A 26,860-nucleotide genomic window follows, 5' to 3' on the forward strand; every position below is an offset into this window, starting at 1 on the left:
CAACCCCTTCTCATCTTCATGCCCGAAAACCATCAAAGATGCCTGCTCATATCACGAACATCTTAAAAACGAAAATATGGGACGCGCAATATCGAAATTGAGAACAGTTCTTTCAATTCTTTAGTTTTTGCGTGCACAGGCGGTGCTGTGCCCTCCGCAACGAACGTCATGAAACAGTTAGCCGAAAAATAGCCGACCAGAAAAACGAACTATACTTAGACACCATCAGCTTAATCGGAACCAAGGTAAGTTTCGCACTCCTGCGAAGCTGTCTCATGTCTCAGGGGATGTGGAGCCCTCAGGAAGTCAAACACATCCGCTGATTTTTCTTTGTCTGCAATTGTTGGAGAAGGAATGTTGCACAGTTCGTAATTCACTCGCCTGTAATTCTTTGTTTTCTTATTATACTTGATTACCTCGGATTTATTTAACTAATTTTACTAGACACTGCTGAAAGCAGCTATTTGATTCAGCTTAGGTCAGTGACCTTCGCTATTAATCAATTGTGTTTACCTGTTTGACGATGCTCTGCGCAAATACTTGATTTCTTAAATCCTCTGATGATTCATTGTTTCTTAATTCTTTTCAATTTTGATAAAATTTAATGATAAACTCTTAAAAGAGCAGTCGCCTTTCCTCCGCGGTTCTAATTTTAGCTTCAGCAGCGGGATGACTCCGCTTAGTGCGCGCATGGAGATGTTCAAAAGATAAAACTTATTTCTGTCCTATCTCCTAAACTTTTTTCAAACATTTTAATCGGAAGTATACTCTCCGATTCCTTAGTACCATTGTCGATGTGCGAATCAAAGTTTCAGTTTGAAGTCTTCATTTAATTTCTTTCAGAGTAATTGTTCCTCAATCTGTGATCAAAGAAGATTCAGAACTACATAAAATAAGGTAAAAAGTCTTTACCTGTACGGCTAACGTTTAGTCTGTTGATTCATCTGTAAAATAAAATTATCATCATTTAATTGATAGAAACCAGTGGTCTTGGGAGTAAAATTATTATAAACAGTTAAAACAAGTTATCTTTGCATTTAGTTATTATTGGAAAGGTGTGAAATGGGAATTCAAAATAGAGAGTTTGTAAGGTTGCTAATTATCTCTTCATTTTCAGGCTCAGCGGGCTGAAAGAAATGATTCTTCACCTCATGGTCAACAAAATGTTGACAGTTCGAACTGAAATCAGTGAGGTGGTAAGTGGCAGGCTGGCCGGCTTCGAGTTTTGTAGAGCATTGCAATGACAATGTTGCGTTTTTCGGCAGAGTTGTTCCTGTTTTTTTTTCTATGTCTCTGGCGCTTGAGTTATCGCTATGGAAATATGTTAATCGCTACTTGTTTTCACTTGTTGCAGAAACAAGCGTTTTTGTTTCAATTTAAGGCCTGAAAACACACAAATTTTGCATTATATACTTAACGTTTCTGATCGTGGCATTACATTCCGTTGTCCCCAAAACTTAAAACGCAACGAGAGCATTTTATTATGTAAATGTATACGAGAGTTTTTATTCTGTGAAATGAGATCCGAAGGAACTTTTTATAACACACTGATAAGAAAGTTTGCTCTGGAATGGCTCTGTGAAGATGAGTAAATCTTATCTTGTCATTTTGAGAAATGTCGAGTCATTTTGTCTCTACAAGTTGTGGAAAAGAATGGGAAGGTTTTTCTTTCACAAGAGATACCTGTACGCGACGAAATTATTTTGAAAATTAATTGCCCGTCATTTCTTTTCCGCACCCACTCGTTACGTGAAAAAAATGTACTGGAATAATAACTGTACTCTAGATAAGTACCGCGGCGTTTTGAAGCAAGGTGCTTATTATACACGTCCGCGAAAACGGTTCCATGCGAGTGCAAAAATTATGTCAATATCTGGTTAATTTTTATCAAAGTAGAGTATCAGTAATTTGAATGCTTTGCCACGCTGTAAATTTTATAATTAAGATATTCTAAATCGCGATAACGTTTGGTGGAAAGTTGTCTTTATTTCTCTCTACTAATCAGCGCCGAAGAAGTGGTTTTATGCAGTTTTTATGAGGTTTTTAATACACGAGTTTTTGATATTGTCAATGTCTATTATTTTGCCTACGTACACCTGATAATTTTAAATGCTAGAATTGTTCCAGTGATTGTATCAATTTTTCAATATAATAGTAGCAACGCAAGGTTTATTGTTTGAGACGCTCCGACAAATAGTTTTTCGGATTTGCCCTATCAATTTCTGAGGAATTGTAAGAATAAGAATTATATTTAACCTCGTTCTTCAAGGAAACCAAAGTTTTTTTTAACAGGCTCCAAAAAGTTGGTAACACTAACTGCCGAGAGGTGTGAGGTGTTTTGGGCGGAAGATTGCCTAATACAATTGAAATGAGTCTGATTTACGTTTACGTCAAAGCATTATACATTGAGTTCAACTTCACCGAGATATTTTGCAGTTTTTGCTCTTCAATAAGTTGTTTACCTAATTTTGTTCTGAGATGGTCATCATTTCTCCTGAACATGTACTTCGCTAATAGAGTACAATTTTAGCTATAGGCTTCACAATGTTTTTTTTTGCTATAAAAGTAAGGACGATTCTGCCAAAAAGCGTGACTGGGGAGGCTAGTATTGACGAAGTGTCCTTGTGAAACATGTTTTTGTTCATATTTGTTCTCAATGTGAAGGAACGTGTGCAAATATGGAAGTAAATTTGTTTCTCAATTGGATGCGAGTCGCTTCTGGCTGAGTTTCGATGTCTCTACAAAACAAGTTGCCGTGACGAACAAGAATTGGTCTAACCAATACGGCCCAGGGCCGTCGTTTGTAACTTTTGAAACTGTGAATGAAGCCAGCATCTTTGAAAATAATTGCCACTGCTCAAATTGCAGCAATGAACCAAAATTGGTTGATAATTGCCAAATTGCAAATTATGAGCTCAAAATTAGCATCGGAGACAACTCCAAATTGATCCCTCGATATTGATAACTATGCCCTCTATGTCTTAATTGTTTGCCAAGTCTTCCATCAAAAGATTAAAACGTGGAATATATTGTTTTATTGAAGGGACTGTGCTAGTTAGAAGGGTGGAAAATACCGCATCGGTGGTGCTCTATATGAAGGACGTTTCGGCCGCTTAAACCGCTGCTATTTTTAGATTCACCAACTAGAATACGAACTTCAAAATGACTGACGTTGAGCCTGAACTTCTGGACTACGAGGAAGAGGAGAACCAGACGCCCCAGACTAATGGATCCACTGCCACTGGAGGAAAAAGTGGGAAGGAAGTGAAGGGAATGTACGTATCTATTCACACCAGTGGGTTCCGGGATTTGCTCCTGAAGCCCGAATTGCTGAGAGCCATCACTGATTGTGGCTTTGAGCATCCGAGTGAAGTGCAACACGAGTGCATCCCGCAAGCTATCTTAGGTAAGAAAAATTGCAGCTAGGCAATTGTTAAGCTACACAGTTGGCCAACGACTTTTTTTAATTTCTCTTGAACGTAGTTCATAGCAATTATTGTAAACGTGTGTGTCTTTTTTTATGCAAAATTTTCGCTTGACAATTTTGACTTTTCGAGTGACTTTCGCGCCCTTGACTTTTTGCATTTCGCGTGATCTAAAATTCCCTCTCAATCACAATTTCAAGCAGCTGAACTCAATTGGCGGCAATTTAATACTAAAGTCAAACGAAAAGTGCGCCGAAACTGGTGTCATTTTTTACTTTAAATATTAATAGTGGTATATGTTAACCTCTAATGTGGTTATTTGAAGCCCACTATAGAACTTCTTAGTCCCATTTAGGCTCCCCCCCCCCCCCCCCGACTGAAGCAGGCTGCAATTGATTAGAGCTCCCACTAGTCGTTCAAGAGCAATTCTTCCGACGTTTAGTCGGTTATGTTTAATATGTGGCAAGTACCTGTTTTTCTCGTTCTCCTAATCAAAAGTTCTATTTGTAATGGCGGTCTTTGACCTAAAAATGAAAGCAGAAAAAGTACTTGCTGAGCGAGTTAGTCTGTAATGAACCGCTCTGAGGAAAAGAATTTTGTGTGGTTTTAGTTAATTTGATTATAGTTAATTGCTAATTCAACTTCATAGCTTTTCAAATAACCGAGAAAGTGTAGCTTTTATTGTGGTCTCATCGTGAATTTTTGCGATTTCAAGCTGGATAAAGAGCTGAGCGACGTTAAATAGAAGCTCGGTAAATCCAAGGGCTTGCAAACAAACACCATGACTTGCTTCTGACTTGGCGTATACTTACAGCTTCTAATTTTGTTCTTAGATATGAGCAAATTTTATCAAAACGGACCATGACGATTTTACAATAAGTGCATTCTCTTAGAATTGTCAGTAAGATTTTTTAATGGTTTTTATACCAGTCGACAGAGCAGTATCGGTTTTCAAAAACTTATTAATTGCTCTCAAACGAAGTTTGAAACAATTTTTGTAAACGCGTGTCTTATGCAAAATTTGACTTGACAATTTTTGCGCGTTTGTTCTTGAATATTCTTTCGATTTTGCTTCTCAAGTGATTTTTCTACTTTTGAGTTCTTTATTTTGGGGTGATCTAAATTGCTTGTATCAAGAATTTAAGTCCGCTGCTAAAACAAAAGCGTTTGACAGATGGTATGTAACAAGAGAAAGATAACGAGTTATCAATGCTTCTGTCAAGCAATACGTGGTCGAGGATTCGAATTTTTACACCCATTAAGAAAAATCTATCTGGGCTACAGTCCCCGAATTAAATTTCCCCGCTTGTCATTCGAGAGAATTTGTCCGACGTTAGACGGTTTGTTTTTTCGTTTCATTGTAGGATTATTGGTTTTCAACAGTTTTTAAAAGATGGGGCACGTGACTTTAACTCGACCATTTTTTCCGTTTTCCGACATTGAAACTTTGACTGTTTTGAATTGCATTTTTCTTAACATGCAAAGAAAATTGAGAGAACGTTCAGTTTCCGAGAGTATTTGTTTGGATAGTCTTTCGTTTATTTTCTGAGGATAACTACATAACCCTCTCGACTCCACGTTTTATCTACTTGGTGTTATCTGCAGTGATTCGATGCTTCGCACAGTGGCTTCGCGTTATCGATCGTTGCTCCGCATTTTTTTGAAGAAAAAACGGGAGAAATTTATGCTAGCCCCACTTTTTTTAGACAATTTTTGATTTTTTTTCTGAGGGCATCCTAGAAGCTTCATTTTCACGCTCTTTGGCTCTAGAGTCTTAGAACGATTTTTCAAGAATTCTAAATTTTGAGAAAGTAAATCAGCCATGAAAATTTGTTCTCTTCGTCCCATTTCGACCATTTTCAACAATTTTTTTTATTTTTTTTGACATTTTGACTTTTTTTTGGTTTTCTCTTTTGAATCAGAGAATGTTATCTTTATATGAATATTTTTTATTTTTAATGATTTTTGCTCCCACTGTTTTTTTTAAATATGCTACCTTTTCACTTCATGCTCTTTTGTTCGGATTATTTTCGACTTTTTTGAAGGCATCCCAGAGAGCAGTGACGTTTCATTTCTGGCAGTCGCTTCTGGCTGAGTTTCGATGTCTCTACAAAACAAGTTGCCGTGACGAACAAGAATTGGTCTAACCAATACGGCCCAGGGCCGTCGTTTGTAACTTTTGAAACTGTGAATGAAGCCAGCATCTTTGAAAATAATTGCCACTGCTCAAATTGCAGCAATGAACCAAAATTGGTTGATAATTGCCAAATTGCAAATTATGAGCTCAAAATTAGCATCGGAGACAACTCCAAATTGATCCCTCGATATTGATAACTATGCCCTCTATGTCTTAATTGTTTGCCAAGTCTCTTGCATCAAAAGATTAAAACGTGGAATATATTGTTTTATTGAAGGGACTGTGCTAGTTAGAAGGGTGGAAAATACCGCATCGGTGGTGCTCTATATGAAGGACGTTTCGGTCGCTTAAACCGCTGCTATTTTTAGATTCACCAACTAGAATACGAACTTCAAAATGACTGACGTTGAGCCTGAACTTCTGGACTACGAGGAAGAGGAGAACCAGACGCCCCAGACTGATGAATCCACTGCCACTGGAGGAAAAAGTGGGAAGGAAGTGAAGGGAATGTACGTATCCATTCACACCAGTGGGTTCCGGGATTTGCTCCTGAAGCCCGAATTGCTGAGAGCCATCACTGATTGTGGCTTTGAGCATCCGAGTGAAGTGCAACACGAGTGCATCCCGCAAGCTATCTTAGGTAAGAAAAATTGCAGCTAGGCAATTGTTAAGCTACACAGTTGGCCAACGACTTTTTTTTCTTTCTCTTGAACGTAGTTCATAGCAATTATTGTAAACGTGTGTGTCTTTTTTTATGCAAAATTTTCGCTTGACAATTTTGACTTTTCGAGTGACTTTCGCGCCCTTGACTTTTTGCATTTCGCGTGATCTAAAATTCCCTCTCAATCACAATTTCATGCAGCTGAACTCAATTGCCGGCAATTTAATACTAAAGTCAAACGAAAAGTGCGCCGAAACTGGTGTCATTTTTTACTTTAAATATTAATAGTGGTATATGTTAACCTCTAATGTGGTTATTTGAAGCCCACTATAGAACTTCTTAGTCCCATTTAGGCTCCCCCCCCCCGACTGAAGCAGGCTGCAATTGATTAGAGCTCCCACTAGTCGTTCAAGAGCAATTCTTCCGACGTTTAGTCGGTTATGTTTAATATGTGGCAAGTACCTGTTTTTCTCGTTCTCCTAATCAAAAGTTCTATTTGTAATGGCGGTCTTTGACCTAAAAATGAAAGCAGAAAAAGTACTTGCTGAGCGAGTTAGTCTGTAATGAACCGCTCTGAGGAAAAGAATTTTGTGTGGTTTTAGTTAATTTGATTATAGTTAATTGCTAATTCAACTTCATAGCTTTTCAAATAACCGAGAAAGTGTAGCTTTTATTGTGGTCTCATCGTGAATTTTTGCGATTTCAAGCTGGATAAAGAGCTGAGCGACGTTAAATAGAAGCTCGGTAAATCCAAGGGCTTGCAAACAAACACCATGACTTGCTTCTGACTTGGCGTATACTTACAGCTTCTAATTTTGTTCTTAGATATGAGCAAATTTTATCAAAACGGACCATGACGATTTTACAATAAGTGCATTCTCTTAGAATTGTCAGTAAGATTTTTTAATGGTTTTTATACCAGTCGACAGAGCAGTATCGGTTTTCAAAAACTTATTAATTGCTCTCAAACGAAGTTTGAAACAATTTTTGTAAACGCGTGTCTTATGCAAAATTTGACTTGACAATTTTTGCGCGTTTGTTCTTGAATATTCTTTCGATTTTGCTTCTCAAGTGATTTTTCTACTTTTGAGTTCTTTATTTTGGGGTGATCTAAATTGCTTGTATCAAGAATTTAAGTCCGCTGCTAAAACAAAAGCGTTTGACAGATGGTATGTAACAAGAGAAAGATAACGAGTTATCAATGCTTCTGTCAAGCAATACGTGGTCGAGGATTCGAATTTTTACACCCATTAAGAAAAATCTATCTGGGCTACAGTCCCCGAATTAAATTTCCCCGCTTGTCATTCGAGAGAATTTGTCCGACGTTAGACGGTTTGTTTTTTCGTTTCATTGTAGGATTATTGGTTTTCAACAGGTTTTAAAAGATGGGGCACGTGACTTTAACTCGACCATTTTTTCCGTTTTCCGACATTGAAACTTTGACTGTTTTGAATTGCATTTTTCTTAACATGCAAAGAAAATTGAGAGAACGTTCAGTTTCCGAGAGTATTTGTTTGGATAGTCTTTCGTTTATTTTCTGAGGATAACTACATAACCCTCTCGACTCCACGTTTTATCTACTTGGTGTTATCTGCAGTGATTCGATGCTTCGCACAGTAGCTTCGCGTTATCGATCGTTGCTCCGCATTTTTTTGAAGAAAAAACGGGAGAAATTTATGCTAGCCCCACTTTTTTTAGACAATTTTTGATTTTTTTTCTGAGGGCATCCTAGAAGCTTCATTTTCACGCTCTTTGGCTCTAGAGTCTTAGAACGATTTTTCAAGAATTCTAAATTTTGAGAAAGTAAATCAGCCATGAAAATTTGTTCTCTTCGTCCCATTTCGACCATTTTCAACAATTTTTTTTTATTTTTTTTGTCATTTTGACTTTTTTTTTGGTTTTCTCTTTTGAATCAGAGAATGTTATCTTTATATGAATATTTTTTATTTTTAATGATTTTTGCTCCCACTGTTTTTTTTAAATATGCTACCTTTTCACTTCATGCTCTTTTGTTCGGATTATTTTCGACTTTTTTGAAGGCATCCCAGAGAGCAGTGACATTTCATTTCAATGCTTTTTCTGAGCCTACACTTGCACTATCGTCATTTTTACCAATTCCAGTAAATGAAAAACAATTATGACTTTCTGTGACTAACTTTTTCATTTTTTAGTAAGACTTTTCCGTTCATACTTTGGGCCATTCGGATTTACATGGCCAAATGTAGTATTCCCTTGAGGTTCTCTGACTCTAAAAATTTAACTACATGAAGAAAAGAGCAAACCTTTTCCCATTTTGGGCGAATTTTGGGAAAAACGAAATAGAATGTTTTTGGGCTTGATAACCTTGGAGTTTTTTTTGCCTCCTTCGACGATCATATCGCGGATTCTCCAGTCTCCTGAAATTGAATAAATATTTTTTCAGTGTTTTGATGAAATTAGGTATTAATTGTTTCACTTAATATAAGTAACGTAAAGCTTGTTTATTTGGAACATTTCATGGACAAGTCAATTTCTATCAAGACAATTAATTAATGATTAAGCGTTATGATAGGGAGTATAAATGTTCAGAAAAGTTTCAGGCATCCTTTTGCAATCAGCAATTGTTTGCTGATACCGGCAGAAATGGGCGATGGAGAGCTTCTGAAAACATTTTTTATCAATACCTTAAATAACAAAATGTTCCGACATTTAATGCCAGAGGCAATGCGTCAACGTGCACAAATTCTTTGTACAATGAATTAAAGCTTGTTAGCTCCCTTCCGTAACGAGTGAACTGAAAAAAATAGCTAGCTTTTAGTTTTTTTGCTTTCATTTTTTTCAATGTTTCGAATTGAAAATCCTTATAAAATTGTTATTGTTTATTGTTTCGACCGTAAAGGCTCTGTTTATGAAACCAAAGGAACAAATATTTCGAATGTTGAAAAAATGTATTATTGTCTTGAGAACAACAGGTACGTCTTTAGATACCATTTTTTGACTTTTCTCTCAGAATGTTGTTGTTTTTAGACTCAGTCCAAATAAACTGTATCTGTTCTATTTTGGTTCTGAAAATTTTTGTTTTATAACATCAAATAAAAAAATAACACTTTTTGGGAGCATAGCATCAATTATTAAATTTGATTTTTAACAGTGTCAACAATGAGTCTACAGTGTGCACAATACATCAAACAGTTTCATTCGCTTATTTCAAAAACTTTTCCTGCAGCCTGTTGACACTTTGGCGCCTGTAGGCTGTTAAATTTTTTTAGCGAGTTAAAAATTTGCTGCAATACCATCGTTTTTAATGCATTGATAAATTGAATTGAATGTGGGAACATTCTGTGCTACGCACAGCATCTTGCTAGCCTTTGGTTTATTAATTGCTATCAAACGAAGTTTGTGGCAATTATATTAGTCCCGTGGTCTTTTTCTGACCGATTTTTCGTCGGACTCATTTGACTTAAAAAAAGGAGATAAACAGGTAGTGCTGGGGGGCATTATGTTCTCTTAGAGCCATAAGCCCTACTATACTATAAGAATGCCTTTCACCAGAAGTGTTTTGAAACAATTTCATGGTGTGAGAGGCGGTTCTTAAACTTGAAAGTTTGACCCCACCCCCCTCAGTCACAACACCCTCCCCCATCCCCCCTCCTCAAGCCCCCGCTCTCATTGTCCGCCCTCCTGCAGCTGTCTTTTTGAACCACCCTCGCATCTATCCTTCGCAACCCTACCCCCCTCCCCCCATAGCTTGACCCTCCCCAACGCCCCCAAATGCTAGCATCCCTAAGCCCCAGGTGGCTACTACCCAAGCAAACCTCTCGCCGGTCATTTGAGAGCAATTCGCCCGACGAAAGTCGGTAATGTTATTTGTTTCTCGTAAGTAGGGTTGGTCTGTCTGTTTGTTTGTTCCAGAATTTTCGAGTCGCTTCCGGAGGTCTTTCGGTTGAATTTTATGCTTTTTTTTGTGAGTGTGAGAGTTAACTGTGTGGCATAAACTATGAAAGCTTGAAGACATTGAATTTTTTTAGAGGTTTACCACACACTCTAAGTGCACGGTTCACCGCAACTGCCGAGGAGTTGGGGTAAATTCTCAATCACCCTATATACCAGTGATTCGAGCTCCCCTGCATCAAAGCCTGCCTCACACCACTCATTTTAGAGTAATTTGCCCCAAGTTAGTTGGGAAGGATCTTTTTATTCAATTAGACCCCAAAATTGTTCTTGGTTCTCTTGGCGCTTCTCTGGAAACCCTGTTACTAGGCTCGCCAGGTTTTCTTCCGGCAATTAACTGTCATGACGATTTGCTGGTACTGGTGCAAAAATTGTAAGTACTGTTTACAATTTTCATAATAGTTTTTGAGCTCATTGTTGGTTGTAGGTATGGATGTGATCTGCCAGGCGAAGAGTGGTATGGGCAAGACAGCTGTGTTTGTGTTGGCCACTTTGCAACAGATTGAGGCATCCACTGACAACAAGGCACCCACTGTCCTCATCCTGTGCCACACAAGAGAATTGGCATTCCAGATCTCAAGAGAGTACGAACGGTTCTCCAAGTACATGTCTGGAATCAAGGCTAGTATATTACTACAAATTTTGATTTTTATAAAAAAAATAGTATTTTAACAAAATTTAAGCGTGGGCGTTAAAAATGAAAAATAATCCGGAAACTTATTGCGTGAGGTAGTAGCCAAAATCTTGGAGCTGTAATCGGTGGCATAAATTCAGCGGTATTCAGTTATGCGTAAAATTCACGGTGCGCGAATAAAACATTTATAGCAATCAGTTGAGCTCCGAAAGTTTTTTGTTGACCTGCTGTAAATTGACCTTTTCTGTATTTTGACTTGCTGTGTTTAGGACTCGAAGAGGCGTTATTATTTTGTTTCTTTTGATAGATGAGCAAACAAGAAACTGGCTGTCTCGGTGAACAAATTCGAAGGGAGAAAAGATGTTTCTTTATTCATAACATTAAAAAAGAGAAAAATGTAGGGGTGAAAAAAATTCGTTGCTAAGAGAGCGAATTTAATTGAATTGAAGGATCAATTCATGGACTTCGAGAGTTGTTTGGGAAAAAGTCCTGCAATGGCATTTGATCTGTTGCTGCTTGATGCAAAAAATGCATCCAATTCTATAAACAGAAGTTCCGCACTACTAAACGCTAGGACCCTTTGGTCCAGAGCTTCCACTTTTCTGTACAATAGTTACCGGGAAAGCTCTAAACTTGTGCTGAGCAATACTGACGTCTTTATCCGCAGCGAAGAAGGTACAACTCAAGGCGACCCTCTTTCAATGCTGTTTTATGGTGTTGCTCTATTGCCTTTAATCAAAAAAACTGCACAACCCGACGAAACATAAACAAAGTTTTTATGCAGATGGCGCCGCGGCTTGCGCAAATTTCGATGACTTAAAGCAGTGACTCTGACAAGTAGTTGATGAGGGGCTGAAGTATGGCTACTATCCTGAGCCAAAAAAGAGATGTTGTTTTGATGAAGGCATTGCTTTGAGCAAACAGGTTTGAAAATTGTAACTGATAAACGTTATCTTGGAGGTTTCATTGGCGATGAAACTACCATGAAAGAATTGGTTAACGAAAAAAAAATCAAAAATTTGCAGGCTAAGATTCAACTTTTGAGCGCCGCAGCCGATTTCTGTCCTCATGAGAGTTTCTCGGTGTTTACTAAATCACTTCAGGCCGAATGGAATTTCCTTATGAGAGTTGTTCCAGTATGCGATGAATTATGGAAACCACTAGAAGATTCAATAAAAAACCAGTTAATATCAACGGTAACTAACATTTATAATGTGAGCAATCATCCCCAACAAAACCTATTCAGTTTGTCTGCTAAAAATCGAGGATTAGGTATTCCAAACTCAGTGGTAAAAGCGAGTGAGCAATTTGAAATGACCAAGAAAACATCTTTCCTGATTTCGGATTCTATTTCAAATGGAACGACATTGGACGTCGACGATTACGAAACTCATTTTTGTATCAGCAAACAAAGTTTTCAGATTGAAAATGAGTCCCAGCAGAGTAATACATATAAGGTTTGTTAGAACAAGCATGCACGTCCGAGAGGAAAATAATGGAGCGGAATTTTAAAACTGGAAACTCTTGTTGGTTAACAGCAAAAGTGTCAGAGACAATTCTATTTTGTCGGAGAACGAATTCCAGGTTTCCAAGGCGAGATACGGTTTATCCCTAACGAATCTGCCTGCAAAGTGTGACGGCTTTGGTGAAGATTTCCATGTTCAGCATGCCCGCATTTGCAAAAAACGTGGCTTGATTACACAAAGGCATAATGAAATTAGAGGTTTATTGGGAGACTTATCATGCCTTGCATGGACTTACACTCAAAACGAGCCAATAATTCGTGAATATTCGGAAAATCAGAAAGCTTTAAGAGCCGATCTTCTCATGAGGTGTCTGGAGCCCGCAAGAAACGGACTCGTTTGATATTCGTGTCACAAACACTAAGGCAAAATCTTACAGCTACAGAAATCCAGAGGATGTGATGGAAAGCTGCGCTGACGAAAAGAGGAGATACTCCGAGGCTTGCCAGGAAAAACATCGCTTTTACTCCGTTAATTTTCATTGTTGACGGTAGGCCAGAGAGAGCAAAATTTTTCTCAGAAGACTAGCGGACAGACTCGCTTCTAAATGGGACAAACTATACAGCCTTATCATGAACTGGGTCAAACTAAGAATGAATTTTGCAATCTTAAGGGCCTCAAATCTGTGCATAAGAGGAACTAGATCTAAATGGAGATCGTTTCGCTAAGATGGAGATTTTATACCTTGGAAGAATACTTGAGAGGGCAGCGTACTTGTAGACTAAGTGTCGACTGGCATGGATTCAAAAATCTTTTCTATATGTCACCAATCAGTAGGGACAACAAATTTTAATTCCAATTATTAGCGCTCTGAAGTTTTTGTCACCCAATGAGTGGGGGCATCAAACTAAAATCAAATTGACGATGGTGCTGGTGCCGGCAGCTTAAAATGGGCTCAATTTTAAAAGGTCATAACCGAAAAACAGCAGCATGTATCCAGAAAGACCTCGAGCTATGTTAATGCCTCCAATCACAGGTTTTTGTTCTTACCTGACCTAAGTGGGGAGAACAAAAGCATATTGTAAAAGAGGCCTACTTCTTGGTTTGAAACGAAACGGACTGCTGATATTAGATTAATTAATATGCTAATCTGTTGTGTTGATAACTAAAATCATGATAACCATGTTAATTGTAAATTGATTTATAAAAAATATTCGTTGATGTGCCTTTTTCAAAGCAGTAGTTTGTTTAAATTCGACTTTTTTCCCCACCCAATTCTTGTTTTCTAGCGTTTATCATTAAGTTGGTCAAAGACCCGTTGTTTTTCCAATAACGATGCTTACTTAATATGGCATCAACACTCACTTTTTTGAAAGATAGCGGCAACGTGCAAACCCGCCTGGACTTTGCAGTTTGTTTTGTGGTTTGATATCTTGGTTTTAGTTTGAACGAATGCTCTATCTACTGAATGGATAGTTCAGCTGTGAAGGCGTGCTGGTCAGAGAGAGACTCCTCTGAAGCTTCACTAACTCAATTGGTATTGCAGCATAAGGAAACCTCTAGTTTAACATCCCTGTGTAAAATTGTACAAACTATTGTCCTAATGGTTCTAGTACATGATTGTTCAATGGAAATTCGCTGGTAGCAAAGTGCAGCAGTCATTTTGCGTAAAGTTTGCAGCAGTTTAGTATGAAACAGCGCGATAATGTTTCGTTTTGTTTCGCTTATATCTTTTGTACAGACACCGAAGAATTCTAGTTAACACGTTATTGATGTGCGCAAAAAATCAAGCTGGGGGTTCTGTCCATGATTGTAGGAAAGTAGGAAAGTTCTCCTCCAGTGAAATAATTATACTTATTTCTTAAATACTTACTTCTGTCCGTCCGTCCGTACTATTTAATTAATAGCCGCACAGCGATAGCTGGGGCTATTATTGGCCTTCTCTTGGTTTTTTTACAATTCAAAGAATTTGAATTGTATTGGGGCGCTGTCTTTTTTACGACTCGAAGAGGAGTATTGGAGAAGTCCTTTTTTTAATCACTTTAGTTGGAGTGAATTTTGAAGCAGGAAATGAAACGCGTGAAAAATTTTAGAGTGGTTTGGGTGCTGAACAAAAGTGAAGAGGGGAGCGAAAAGAGAGTGGTTTTTTGTTAATTCCGCTGTTTTCGAGAGAGCGAGAAATTGAGGTGTGAAAAAAATTTCTGTAAGCGAGCGAAATTTTGTGTTCACGTGCGACTTTTTAAAACCGTTCTTTTTAATAGCCGCACAGCGATAGCTGGGGCTATTATTGGCCTTCTCTTGGTTTTTTTTATTTCGTCATGATTTTTGTTACGACCATATGACGTCACAGCCACTTTTTGTTCTTTCGTTCATGCAATTTCAACTGAATTGCATGTGTGACGTCATTTTTCGCTCTTAGTGGAGCGAGTTTTTTTGTTCATGCGCGTGATTAAATTTTTGGTCACACTTGACTTACCTCACTCTCAAAAATGACTTCCTCACTTTGAAATTGACTTTTATTTACTTTAATTCAAAGAGATGAGGTCAAATGGGTGTGTGTCACTCTAAATGAAGTTTATTTGAGATTAGCTAATAGAGGCAGCAATAACTTATACAGATTTTTAATCAAAATATAACAGATCAGCCTTCAATGAAAAGACGATTTTTTTTGGTCTGTCTTTTTTACTGTTTTTTTTTAGACTGCCGATCTACGAATCTATTGCGGCTATTTTCTGGCAATCTGCCAGCTATGTTGTTAATTTTTTTGGTTTAGAAGTCTTATTATGATATTGTGTGATTTTTAACGTTGCTTTAATAGTGGTTGGTAGGTTTTTGGTCATTAATAAGAGTTTTATACCATTTTGCTGGTTTTTCAGCTATTTTGCTGAATTTTAGGCGAATTTTAGCATTTTCTTGCGTTTTGTCTGGTTATATTGCTTTGTATGGGCTTTGAATAGACGCATGTTAGTTACTGAGTCTTTAGATACCAAGTGATTACATTTTCTTAGGTTTTAAACGGTTTTTTGTTAAGAAAATTGACAATAAACTGAAACATTTTTAATTATTCTTAATTTTTTGCTGTTTTTCGCTTTTTTTTCTAAACTCAAGTTTTTTAGCCTATTCAGTTTTCCTATTGTTTTGGAAGTTTCTCAGTTTTCTTTTTGCTCCATTTAACGTTTTTTGGCTCTAAGTGCTCTTGTGAAATCAAAAAGCTTATTTTTTTCTAAGATTTCTTTCAAGTTGTTCTCTTTGTGTTCTTCTAGTTTTTATAGCAGTAGTTTCTAAGTTTTTATAGCGTTTGGGGATGCCTATAGTCAAATTTAGTTGTTTTTGATGCTTGTTTATGATTTTGATTTCAGTTTTGAGTCATTTTATTAAAGATAATTGTGTAATTTTTATGAGGATTTCCGCGAATTTTTGTGATTTTTTTTAATTTTTGCTGAAATCTTCTGTTTCTGCTTTTTGCGACTTTTTAGTATTCTAGCTTTTGATAGGAACTTTTCTAGAGGTTTTAATGGAATGTATTTCGAGCAGTTTTCAATGACAGATATTACTAACTTTTCTTAATCTCTACTTTTTTTTAATCAATTTTATTGGAGTGATTTTTGGAGCGGGAAATGAAACGCGTAAAAAAATTTGGAGTGATTATGGCGCTGAAAAAATCTGAAGAGTCGAGCGAAAAGGGAGTGAGTTTTGTTCATTCAGCTGTTTTTGAGAGAGCGAGAAATTGATGTGTGAAAAAACTTTTTCTAAGCGAGCGAATTTTTTTGTTCACGTGCGGCTTTTAAAAGCAGTTTTTTGCAAACTTTGATGGTTATGAGGTTTGATTGTCATATTGTATTAGTTTTAGGTTTGTTTTGATAGGAATTGAAGGTTTCAAGTAGTTAATTTGATTTTTAATGCTAATTTGAAGGTTTTTGATCAGTTTTGCTGATTTTTAGACGAAATTTAATGAATTTTTACCTTTTTTTGTTTTACTGCTTCAAGTGGGATTTGAATATAAGCTTGTTACTTAGGGAATTGTAGGATACCAATTGACTAAAGTTTTTTTGGTATAAATCAGTTTTTTCTCAGGAAAAATGACCGAAAAATTGAGAAATTTTAAACCTTTTTTCTCATTTTTTGCAGTTTCTTTTTTAATTCTTACACAAGTGTCTTAACCACCCTATTATAACTTGCCCATCGTTCTGTGCGAGTTTTGCATTGCTCTAATTGCAAAGGAACCTTTTTCGGCTTTATGTTTCCTTGTGCTAATAAAAAAACTCATTTCGTTTTTATAGTTTTTTTGTTGAATTTGTTTTTGAATGCCGTTCCTATTCCTTAATTTTTATGGCATTTGTGGAGGTTTAGGGTTCATATTAGTTGTTCTAGTTGTTTATTAATAGGTATGGGCAATTTTGGATATGAATCAATTTTTTGTTGAGAAATATGAGAAAAAATGGCGAAAATTGGAACTATTTTCTTTTTGGAACTTTTTTTTTCTTTGCAATTTTTCGGGTTTTTTTCTGTTTTTTGAGAAAAGTTTCTCAGGCGGTTATGGCTTGTCTATTGTTTTGCGAGCATCTGGATGCCCTATTGGCTGAAAAGAATTTTTCTTTGGATTTATATGCTTTTGTGATTTTAAGAAATTTACTAATTTCTTCAATTTTTTTAGTGCAAGTTTTTGAGAGCTTTTTTTTCATAATTTGGCCTCAAGTATTTTTAAAACATTCACTTAAATGTTTTTAGTAAGTACTAGTTGTTTTGATGAAGTAATTTTGGCATAGATAATTATTTCTGGATCTCAAGTTATGACAAAATTTGATCAGATTTTTTTATTATATGTTAACAGATTTGATTTTTTGTTTTTACTTTTTGTTTTATGGTTTGGTTTCGAGAAAATTATAAATTAGTGGAGGCAAGTTGTTTCTGATGAGTAGTTGGATGGCGGTTAAATAGATTTTCACTTCGAGTCGTTTCCGGAATTCTTCCGGCTATGTTTTTTTAAGATCTGTTCACACATTTTCATGATTTTTGAAGTCAAATTGGAGTAGTGATTTTGGTCACGCCGAAACAGGAAGTGGAGCGAAAAAGCGAGTGGTTTTGTGGCGTGAATTTTTTTCGCTCTAAATTTAAAGTAGCGTGAGAAAACGGTGTTTGAACAAAAATTCGCTTTCTCGCTAGTGGTTTTGTGTTCACATGCGGCAATTTCACTTCGATTTTTACTGCTTTTTCGATTATGTGGATCGGATTTTTTCTAAATGATTTTCCCAATCCATTCATAGTCCGTTCTGGGTCTAGTTTTCTGTTTAGTCAATGAAAATTCTTTGAATTGTACGTCAGGACTTGTCCTGCTATGTTTTTTTATTTCGTCGTCATGATTTTTGTTACGACCATATGACGTCACAGCAACTTTTTGTTCATTCGTTCATGCAATTTCAGCTGAATTGCATGTGTGACGTCATTTTTCGCTCTTAGTGGAGCGAGTTTTTTTGTTCATGCGCGTGATTAAATTTTTGGTCACACTTGACTTACCTCACTCTCAAAAATGACTTCCTCACTTTGAAATTGACTTTTATTTACTTTAATTCAAAGAGACAAGGTCAAATGGGTGTGTGTCACTCTAAATGAAGGTTTTTTTAGATCAGCTAATAGAGGCACTAATAACTTATACAGATTTTTAATCAAAATATAACAGATCAGCCTTCAATGAAAAGACGAATTTTTTTGGTCTGTCTTTTTTACTGTTTTTTTTTAGACTGCCGATCTACGAATCTATTGCGGCTATTTTCTGGCAATCTGCCAGCTATGTTTAAATTTTCCCTTTCTGTCCTATTAGAACCAATCCCTTCTTTTGTTCATTTTAGGTCTCGGTCTTTTTCGGAGGAGTTCCCATCACAAAGGACAAAGAAACACTGAAGAGCAATGCGCCCCACATTGTAGTCGGAACTCCTGGTAGAACTTTGGCCCTGATTCGGGAGAAGGCACTCTCTCTGAAGGAGGTCAAGCACTTCATCCTGGACGAGTGTGACAAGATGCTGGAGCAGCTGGACATGAGACGAGACGTGCAGGAGATATTCAAGCAGACGCCACATCAGAAACAGGTCTCGTATATAGTCACTCAAATACAGCCCAGTTTTTGGCTTGATTTTTGAGTTGAAATTCGATATACTGCACCGTTCAAAAAAAGTATCTCGAGTTTTAAAACAAGAAAATCTTGAGCTAATAATAAAAAGCTATATCAAGAAATTTACTACCCTGCTTATGGGGCAATTAATGCAAATTAAACCATACATTGTGTTCTGCTATACATTGCCTGTCTAATTGCCGTTGACGTGGTTTGAGAACTAAAATTGTGCTTGGATTTGACAAAAATTGCAGATGGGTTACTTGACAGAACTAAAAAAGATTGGTTGCAGATGGGTCACTTGACAGTCTTGCAGATGGGTTACTTGACAGAACTAAAAAAGATTGGTTTTATACGTTTTTTTTACTGCGAAATCGGGAAACTGTTTTTAAATTTTGTACTTATCAGTTTTTTAATAGCCGCCCTCATCTTCTCAGCCGGCTATTATTGCGCTCGTATTTCTTTTTTTACTTCGTCAAACTTTTTTTCGCTTTACCATTTTGCCGCTTTTTCGACATTTTGCGTGAAATCTTTTTGACTTCTCTAGGCTAGTTTCTCTCTTCTCTCATTCTGCTAAAAGTGAATTTGAACATCAGTTGCTAAGCAAAGCAATTCAAAATGAACAGAGTCGGTATAAAAAATTGAAGTCAGAAATAGAAACGGGATAAACCCATAAAGCCCAATTTTAGATGCCCGCTATTTGAACGTCGTTCCTATAAGTCTTAGTTACCATCTCTAATGCTTATTGGTATTGATAGTAGCCCCTGTAGCCTCTCTCTAAGAAACAGAAGTACGTTATGTTCAACTACGAAATGCCATCAAAATAAATCGGACTTAAAAAATGTTTTTGTACAAAAATCTTTTTTTTCAATATCTTCTATTCTTTCAATCACAATCATGCTTATTGGAATCAACGGCGGCTATTTTCCGGCAATCTGCCGGGTATGTTTTCTATTTGATTTATTTACTAACAAGGCCGGAAAACTTAAAGTTGCAGAGTCGAATCCCATCATGGAACATATTCCTAGCTCTCTCTGTCGATTGGGATTTCTTTCCTTGTTCACGTTTTCTCTCTCGCACTCTCTATCTCTCTCTCTCTCTTTCCTTAACTCTTTTTGTTGATGCCGCACTTCAGCTCATGCTATGTGGTGTGATGTTATCATCTTTTATCCTCATTAACGCTGAAATATAGTAGAAATGTTTTATCATAAATGACTTAACTATCCCTTTTAGGAAATAGTTGTTATTAATAGCCGCCCTCATCTTCTCAGCCGGCTATTATAGCGCTCCTATTTTTTTTTACTTCGTCGAATAAAAAAATGTTTCGCTTTACCTCATTTTGCCGCCTTTTCAACATTTTGCGTGAAATCTTTTTGACTTCTCTAGGCTAGTTTCTCTCTTCTCTCATTCTGCTAAAAGTGATTTTGAACATCAGTTGCTCAGCAAAGCAATTCAAAATGAACAGTCAGTTTAAAAAATTGAAGTCAGAAATAGAAACGGGATAAACCCATAAGCCCAATTTTAGATGCCCGCTATTTGAACGTCGGTCCTATAAGTATTAATGTCCAAATAAGTATTAAACCTCTCTCTAATGCTGATTGTTATTGATAGTAGCCCCTGTAGCCTCTCTCTAAGAAACAGAAGTACGTTATGTTCAACTACGAAATGCCATCAAAATAAATCGGACTTAAAAAATGTTTTTGTACAAAAATCTTTTTTTTCAATATCTTCTATTCTTTCAATCCCAATCATGCTTATTGGAATCAACGGCGGCTATTTTCCGGCAATCTGCCGGTATGTTTTCTATTTGATTTATTTACTAACAAGGCCGGAAAACTGAAAGTTGCAGAGTCGAATCCCATCATGGAACATATTCCTAGCTCTCTCTGTCGATTGGGATTTCTTTCCTTGTTCACGTTTTCTCTCTCGCACACTCTATCTCTCTCTCTCTTTCCTTAACTCTTTTTGTTGATGCCGCACTTCAGCTCATGCTATGTGGTGTGATGTTATCATCTTTTATCCTCATTAACGCTGAAATATAGTAGAAATGTGTTATCATAAATGACTTAACTATCCCTTTTAGGAAATAGTTGTTATTAATAGCCGCCCTCATCTTCTCAGCCGGCTATTATAGCGCTCCTATTTTTTTTACTTCGTCGAATAAAAAAATGTTTCGCTTTACCTCATTTTGCCGCCTTTTCAACATTTTGCGTGAAATCTTTTTGACTTCTCTAGGCTAGTGTCTCTCTTCTCTCATTCTGCTAAAAGTGATTTTGAACATCAGTTGCTCAGCAAAGCAATTCAAAATGAACAGTCAGTATAAAAAATTGAAGTCAGAAATAGAAACGTGATAAACCCATAAAGCCCAATTTTAGATGCCCGCTATTTGAACGTCGGTCCTATAAGTATTAATGTCCAAATAAGTATTAAACCTCTCTCTAATGCTGATTGTTATTGATAGTAGCCCCTGTAGCCTCTCTCTAAGAAACAGAAGTATGTTCAACTACAAAATGCCATCAAAATAAATCGGACTTAAAAAAATGTTTTTGTACGAAAATCTTTTTTTTTCAATATCTTCTGTTATTTCAATCCCAGTCATGCTTATAGGAATCAACGGCGGCTATTTTCCGGCAATCTGCCGGGTATGTTTTGACTGCAGTTTGTGGCAAATATATTAATCCTGTTTGTCTTTTCTAATGCAATTTTTCGCTTGATCGATTTTCCGTCTCACCCATTTGTATTTTCATCCTCAGAAACGGGAGTAAGAGGTAGCGCCCAGTGGGAATTAAGTTCTCTTAGAGCCTTCCAGCTCACTATTCTCCATGTATGCGATTCGCAGAAACTGTTTTGGAGATGTACTTATGGTGTGAAGGGCGGTTCTTAGAAATGGATCCCACACCCCATCCACCGCCCCCACATCAGTCCCCCAATCCACTGTTGCACCTCCCACTGCTGCGGTGAACCCCCCGCTGCGCTCACCTCACGCCCCATCAATAAATTAAGCTAAAGCTAGCCTCACTAAATCGTGGCTAGCTACTGACGAAGCCAACCGCTACCGGTTGTTTGAGAGCAATTCGACCGACGTTAGTCGGTAATGTTTAAATTTAAGTGGATTATTTGATCCCATTTTCTTCTAATAGCTGTAGAAGAAAGTTTGCATGTATTTTTGTAAGCATGCGTGTTTTTATCCAAACTCTTTGCTTCACCATTTTCGCGTTATTGTAAATATACGACTGCATAAATTATTCTCAACAGTCTTTCTAGTAATTCTAACAATAGCGTAATACACTATGGTCCCAAAAGACTGCGTACAGGACAATTTGCCCTCTTTAAGCGTTATTGATTATCAATGAATTTGATTTGCGTTAATGCGTTTTAAAAGCGTGAAATTTTGAAGTTTAGTTTCAATTAAGAATTGTTTCTTGTTTTCTTTGCTTCCGCAGGACGGATAGTTAAGCTGATCTGTTCTTTCACTGCCTGCCACGTTACGATTCGAAATGGTTTTTTTAAAATATAAATACAAAAGCAACTCAGCTTAAAATTATGGTCGAGAGGATACAAACGCAACTCAAAAATAACAAGATCAAGGCATCTAAAAGGATATAAGTAAGCTAGCTCTTCGGAGAAATAGAAAAAACACCCAAGATTTTATTTCGGACGAGCGATAGCTTATGTTTTGCGGTGCACTATCAGATGGACGGTTTTGCGGTGAACTAATATCAGATGGACGGTTTTGCGGTGCACTATTATCAGATGGACGGTTATTTATAGCCGCAGTCAGCCTCTCAACGGCGATTATTTAGGCGCTCTCCTTTTAATTTACTTTACCTTTTGGTCACGTTTTCCGTTTTACATAAGTCACGATTTTAACGTTGACTTTTGACTTACTTCAGTCACTGTGTCAACTGAATGGATTTTATTTTTGTCGATGTATTGAATTATGCAATGTAGTGAATACTTTCAAAGTTAAAAGATCAAAATCAAAAGAGACGGGATGAACCGATAAAGCCCGGTCATTAAGTCATTGAGAATCAGGTTATCAAAGTTAGTGTGTTTGCTAGCTGACATTGGTATTGAGCTTATTAGCTTTCAGTTTAGGAGCTGAATTAAGTATAGTTTTAAAATCCAACTAAAACTGCACGCCAAATTCGAACCCTTTTGGACACTGAAAAAAAAAAAACAACAAAATCGGTCTATTTATCTCGTCTTTTCTTTTTGTTTCAATCCCGAATTGCATCAAGCGCGTCAACGGCGGCTATTTTCCGGCTGTTTGTTTGTTAGATGTCCAAACAACCTTAATTTGAAGTTCCAATTCCCAAAAGTTGAATTTCCAATTCGCTATTTTTCAACAAGATAATGATGCTCCCTCCCGTGCGTAATTGAATGATTGTTAGCGAGTTCTTCCAAAAGAAGGATCGGGAGTTACTGGAGTGCCCTGAATTGAGTCAGGCGGTGAAACCAATCAGAAACCAATTTATAAGCCATTTTGTAGAGGGAATTACGGAAACAGACACATTTTCAGTAAAATAGAAGAAAGTGTCGGAATCTTGGATCGAAATTGTCGCAGATGTCTTCAGCAACTTGTATAAAACTATGCAGACTGTCGACTAATTTTTAAAAAAGCTCACGGCGTTTGAAACTGATTTGATTAACAAATTTTCTTCATTTCAACGTTTTTGCTGCTTTTAAAAATTTAGGTGAACATAGCTTTTTGGTACGATAATGTATATTGGGTATATTTTGGATATTTTGGCATTGTGTATTTTCTGCGACCGGGGTTAATTGTGGCCCCTCAAATAGGACGTAGTGCAGTATAGTAAATTATTGCTTCCCTAAGTGTGTTGATAGAAACTTGCTCAATGAGAGGGTAGTTTTGAGTCAAATTTAGTCAACCTTTAAAAGGAAAAGCTATTAGAAATTAGACGTTGTCTCACCCAGTGAGCGGGGATATTTGAAACCAACTACCAAACTACAAGATCAGACTGGTCATGAGGATTATACTGCTACATTGAAAACCGATTGTGTGGGTTGCAAAATGTGTCAAGTTCAAAATGTGTCGCAGGTGACAGTTTTATTTGTTCATGAATTGATGAGAATTTTGCGACTGAGATTCTATAAAGAGATGGCTATCTGAAGAATTTAAATTATCTATTGAATTATATCCCTCAGGTGATGATGTTCAGTGCCACCCTGGAGAACTCGATCCGAGCAGTGTGCAAGAAGTTCATGCAAGATCCATTGGAGGTGTTCGTGGACGATGACACCAAACTCACTCTCCACCTGCTCAAGCAGCACTACGTCAAACTCACTGACGCCGAGAAGAACAGGAAACTGTTCAATCTGCTGGATGTGCTAGACTTCAACCAGGTTTGTCTGATTTTAGTTATTTAATGAGTTTAATTGATGATTGATAATTGCGTGTTCAATTGCTCTCAAACAAGTTTTGTAGCAATTACTAAGGCAATATTCGTCTTCTCAACGCGATATTTCTCTTGATCAAAATTTTGTCTGACCATTTGGCGTTTTGTCCTCAAAAGCGGATAAGCTGGTAAAGCCCAAAGGCATTAAATTTCTGTGCCGTTCTCTTAGAGCTGTAGTAGGCTCTTAAGGTAAGATTGTTTTTCCGAAACTTCTGGGAAGTTCACGTGAGGGAAATTAGGCGGTCTAAATCACAGTCAGTCTTTTGAGAGCAATTGTTCCACGTTAGTGTGTTATAGTGTGTTATGGTTTCAAAATTGTTGTTTGTATAATGTAGTCCGATCTAGAGCTGTCTTATAATAAGAAAATTTCTGGCGAACCTCCCCATGAACTTGACTGGTTAGAATTTGTAGTTCTATAGATATATGCTTGTTATATAGCTGTGATAGCGATAGCTGAGAGGAGCTACTATTAGCCTTATCTGGGATTTTAATTGCTCTCGAACGAAGTTTGAAGCAATTATTGTAAACGTGTGTCTTTATGCAAAATTTATGCTTGACCGTGTTAGCGATTTTGTTCTAGAACAGTCTTTTTTACGCTTGACTTCAAAATTTTGCGTGATCTAAATTGCTTTCATTCCTAAATAAAGTTTGTTGCTAACATAAAGGGGATTTTAATCGATGAAGAAGCAGGTATAGCTTAGTGGTTAAGATGGGACTGACATCCTGCAGGTTGAGGGGTCGAACCCTTCTGGGGTTGAGTTTTTGTAACCATAAAAAAATTTCAGGCAGCACCCCCTCTAGATTAAATTAACCCGTCTGTCGTTCGAGGGCAATTTTTCTGGTGTTAGTCGGTTTCTGTTTATTTCGATCATATGACGACTTTTGTTCGGTCATTCAATTTGGACTGAATTGTTTTCGTGACGTCAGTTTCCATTCTTATTGGATCAAATTTTTGTTTCTTTTCTCTCTCAAATTGATTATAATAGTCTCAATTATAATAGTCCTGTTGTCTTTTTAATGCGATTTTTGCTTGACCTTTTTTCTGACTCTGTTGTCTTTAAAAACAGGATTAAAGGCTCGGAGAGCATTGAGTGGCTGCAGCTCTCTTGGAGCTTTTGCGCTCTTTATGCTTTACTATTCTCTAAGTATGCGATTCACTGAAATTGTTGAGACATCAATTTATGGCGTGAAGGGTGGTTCTTAATTCTAACTGTTTGACCCCCCCCCCCCCCCCCCCCCTCACTCACCCGCCAACGAGACCCACTCCGCTCACCACCCCCCCCCCCCCATGCTAACATCCCTATCGGACTTCTCAAAGCCAACTGCTGGCTGGTCTTTTGAAAGCAATCCGCCCGACGTTTGTGGGGTATGTGTACTAAAAAAATGTGACTGGTCCAGAACGAGCATCCGAAATCCCGCTTAGATTACTTGTCGGACACAGTCTGTCATGCAGCTGCAATTGTATCTTGTCTGCTTTGTTCAAAATTTTTCGGTTGTAAAAAATCGGGGTAAACTGCGTAGCGTGTTTAGGTGATTATCTTTGTGAAGTCTGTGCCACGCTGTGTTGCTCTGAATGACCTGCTGATTGAGCAGAACTTCCCGTCGATTGCCATCCATCGTGGGATGTCGCAGGATGATCGCCTGTCGCACTACAAGCAATTCAAAGACTTCGACAAACGCATCCTGGTTGCTACCAACCTGTTCGGACGAGGAATGGACATTGAGAGAGTGAACATCGTGTTCAACTATGATATGCCAGAGGATACGAACACCTACTTGCATCGAGTCGCTCGTGCGGGAAGGTTTGGAACCAAAGGTCTGGCAATCACATTCGTGTCTAGCGATGAAGATGCTGGCACGCTGAACAAAGTGCAAGAGCGATTCGATGTCTCCATTAGTGAGCTTCCGGGAGAACTTGACGTGTCCAGTTACATGGAAGAAAATAAGTGATTAAAGATCCAAAAAGAATAGGCCTTGAAACGGTGTTGCTTTTTCACCTTGTTTTCTACCCCCACCTTATCGTTTAACCCGAATAAAATCACCCAGCATTTCAGCCCGACCGTGAAGCTTAACAAAGTTGAGACTACTAGCACCTAAAATTAGCAAATGATAGACTTTGGGGAAGTATGGTGTGTTGAAAAGCTCTCCTTTGTCTGGTTTAATGAGCGTGGTATGCAAAGCTATATACGAGCATAAAACATCGAGGTGAAAATAAGCAGCTTTAAAACCCGGACTTTACAAACTGGAAAACTGACTTATATTTAAGCATGATGATTTCATCTGACTCAATTTTAGATGTTCCCTTGAAGTTAATGTACTGTGTTCTGTGTTATTCACCCGTATACATTTGAGCTTTTTCAAACTGAATTAACATCTTAAAATTATTCTATTTTAATTTGCTCTGAAACAAAATTTGCAGCGATTTCACTTGTCACAAATTTTTATTCAAAAAGAACAATCCAAACTAAGATTCTGCAGCATTACAGATTTAATTTTAACTTTTTGATAGCAAATGTGGAAATCTTAAGAATGATCGAGTTAATTGAGAAATTAATCTTGTTTTACCTCAGCTTCGAAATGGATGCATTGAGCACATCTATTGAAAATATTTTTATTTCATATTGAACCAAAAACATTATTAGAAAGACCTTTGCTGAAAATGTCTCAGTCAAAAGGGAAGAAAATGTGTTGAAAATCAAGAGAAAAACGCTTCTAACCAAGAGAAAAGGCTAATTCAACGGAAAATGCGACCTTATTCAGTAAAACTTTAAAAGGATGCCAATATAGTAAACTTTAGAACGCTTTTCTAGCGAATAAAACAACCTAAAAAATTTTGAAGTAAGCAACACCCAAGATCTCATGAAAGAACAGTATCAATAGTTTTTAGCTGATCGGTTCTGGTTATGCTTGAAACAAAATATCTTACCTCTGAGCTTAAAGTTAACAGCAAGGAGGATCGGTAATTTGCGTTCGCACATAATACTCTGAACCGTCATCCACATTTTAGGCTCAATAGTTTACCAAATGAAGAGTTAGAAAACTTTCAAAAATTCAAAATTTTCAAAAATAATCGGTTTATGAATA

General features: G+C 37.2%; 1 protein-coding gene and 1 pseudogene across 1 annotated transcript; both read left to right on the top strand.

Moving 5' to 3' along the window:
• LOC142341388 (spliceosome RNA helicase Ddx39b pseudogene) overlaps positions 1-3,426 on the top strand; it is a 54,217-nt pseudogene extending 50,791 nt beyond the window's left edge.
• Positions 3,427-5,846: 2,420 nt separating this feature from the next.
• Positions 5,847-26,165, top strand: LOC142340559 (ATP-dependent RNA helicase DDX39A-like). Its single transcript, XM_075391207.1, has 5 exons — positions 5,847-6,202; positions 10,581-10,774; positions 18,097-18,333; positions 23,526-23,723; positions 25,307-26,165. The coding sequence occupies exons 1-5, from the start codon at positions 5,959-5,961 to the stop codon at positions 25,724-25,726; spliced, it is 1,293 nt and encodes a 430-aa protein (XP_075247322.1). The 5' UTR covers positions 5,847-5,958; the 3' UTR covers positions 25,727-26,165.
• The last annotated feature ends 695 nt before the right edge of the window (positions 26,166-26,860 follow it).

The sequence above is a fragment of the Convolutriloba macropyga genome, chromosome 6 (assembly GCF_964194025.1).
Source record: "Convolutriloba macropyga chromosome 6, txConMacr16.3, whole genome shotgun sequence".
In the NCBI taxonomy this organism is placed as follows: Eukaryota; Metazoa; Xenacoelomorpha; order Acoela; family Convolutidae; genus Convolutriloba; species Convolutriloba macropyga.